At 39.5% G+C, this 2,440-nt stretch overlaps 1 protein-coding gene across 1 annotated transcript; it reads right to left on the reverse strand.

Annotated features, from left to right (window-relative positions):
• Positions 1 to 832: 832 nt before the first annotated feature.
• LOC100480961 (olfactory receptor 5B17) lies at positions 833 to 1,783 on the reverse strand. Its single transcript, XM_002928233.2, has one exon. It carries the CDS (start codon positions 1,778 to 1,780, stop codon positions 833 to 835), a length of 948 nt encoding a protein of 315 aa, XP_002928279.2. The 5' UTR covers positions 1,781 to 1,783.
• Between the last annotated feature and the right edge of the window lie 657 nt (positions 1,784 to 2,440).

The following is a 2,440-nucleotide window of genomic DNA, read 5'->3' on the forward strand; positions in this document are numbered from 1 at the left end:
CATGAAGGGTGGAGACATAGAGCCTATGTATGTTTCCAGGAGTAAACATAGTTTGGAAAACAACTAACCAGTTTTTTCCATTGTAATGCTTATGATCATCAAACATCCATCTTATACTTCCTCCCATACAGAAAATTTATTACCCACCTCCACCAAGGAGACAACCTAAATCCCAACTAGTTAATATAGTAGCATAATGTCCAGTCTATCATACAGGTTAAATGGTCTTCTCACCCATTCCATGTGTGGCTCCTTGTTGCCTAGCAATTATACACTGAAAAGAAAACATAATTCATTCCACATCGAGACCCAATAAATAATGCTGGGCCTGAATAAAGGTAACTGGAGAAAAAAAAAGCCTCCATTCAGAACAGTCAGCAAAGGAAGATGCACAAGCTTTCAGTTTGGAAATCTTATAGAATTGACAGTACCATGGCACCTCAACCTGGTCGATGAGATATATTTCTTTATGAGACCCTGATTTTTGTTTCAGGGGAAAACTCCATTATCCACTGTTTTCCTTACTACCTGGTCCAATCTCTCTAATGTTTTTTTTTTCCTTACCCATTATTTTTTCTTACCATTACTGAAGTACATCAAGGAAAAACTGTGTCGAACACAATAGTAACAAAGAAGGTTTAGTCATAAACTGCTTTGATTTTAAAAATTATCATATTTTTTCTGGGTTTTAGATGCTTGGACCTCTTACAAATTAAAGAAATAAGTAACATTTGGGTGAATTATATGTGTTAATATCCTATATGGCCGTGAACATTGAGTTATGGCATGGAGTAGATCTATGTGGGATGAAATAACTTTTGTGGATTCTAGATCACTGGAAGACTAAACCTAGAGAATATTTTGCCTTCTCAACAACGTTCTTGATAGCATTCTTGACCTCTTTGTTTCTCAGGCTGTACACCATAGGGTTCAGCATGGGGATAACCATAGTATAGAACACAGATACAATTTTGTCTGTGTCCATGGAATGACTAGAACTTGGCTGTAAGTACATGACAATGACTGTCCCATAAAATATGGAAACTGCAACAAGGTGAAAAGCACAGGTAGATAAAGCCTTCTGGTATCCCTCACCTGATTGTATCTTCAAAACGGTGATAAATATGAACATGTAGGAAATCAAGATTAAAAGAATTGCGAAAAAGATATTAAAGCTTGAAATAAGCACAAGAATCAGCTCATTAATGTCTTTATCTGAGCAAGCCAGGGTCATGACTGCTGGAATATCACAGAAAAAGTGATGGACCACATTGGACATACAGAAAGAGAGACTGAATGTGTCTCCAATGTCAATAGCAGCTGTTAGAAAAGCAAAGACATAGGAGCCTATGGCCAGACGAGCACACACACCTGTCGTCATGGTCGTGGTATAATGGAGGGGTTTGCACACTGCTGTGTAACGGTCATAGGCCATTGAAGCTAAGAGGTAATTTTCCACAGTTGCAAAGAATACAAAAAAGAACATCTGGGCAGCACATGCATTGTAGGAGATGACCTTGTCTCCTATAAGTAATCCGGCCATGACCTTGGGAGTGACTGTTGAGGAGTAACCAAAGTCCACCAGAGACAGGTTACTGAGGAGGAAGTACATGGGGGTGTGCAGACGGGAGTCCAGCAGGACCAGCACGATCATCCCCAGGTTCCCAAGCAGCGTGATCAGGTAGATGAGGGTGAACATTAGAAAGAGAGGACCCCGCAGTTCCGGGGCAGTGGTTAGTCCCAGCAGGATGAAATCAGTCACCTCTGTGTTATTCTTCATGGATGTGATTCGCATATCACAAGATGCTCTGCGGCAAAGAAAAGGAACACACTGATGAACGGAAACCGGTTGCCCAGAAATGGAAATGTGCAAGCATTATTTTATTAGAACACCAGTTTGTTCTTTAATGTACTCCATTTCTGAAGCATGTCATGGCAACACAGTTTAGTGACAACTTCTCTCTACAGGAATAAGCTTTTGGATGGGACATGTCCTTACAGATCATCTTCCCAACTTCTAGATTTTGCATATGAGTAACTGAGTCCAGGAAAGGCTAACGAGTTGTCCAATTTCACATGCCTGAAATGAATCCATCTCCTATATCATATCTTTTAAGTCTAATAGCTTCCTCTTCTGCAGTGCTCTCGGGCCAGGTGCTCTGTATGCATATATTCATTTAATCCTCTCATCAGTCCTATTAGATTGATTAGCTATTCCTCCCCTATAGGTAACTAATAATTTGGCAACTGAGAGATCAAGCAATTTATTTAAGTTTGGTTACATATTAATGGACAAAGCCAAGCTTTAGACCTGATCAAAAGGGTTCCCAAACTAAGTGTTGTAAATGAATTTGAATTGCCTTTAATTTCATTCAGTTTACACGTACTTGTCTCTATTGTACTTAATGCATGGCGTAGCATAGTTGCATAATTCACAAAT

Source organism: Ailuropoda melanoleuca, unplaced genomic scaffold (assembly GCF_002007445.2).
Source record: "Ailuropoda melanoleuca isolate Jingjing unplaced genomic scaffold, ASM200744v2 unplaced-scaffold4929, whole genome shotgun sequence".
NCBI classification, from domain to species: Eukaryota; Metazoa; Chordata; class Mammalia; order Carnivora; family Ursidae; genus Ailuropoda; species Ailuropoda melanoleuca.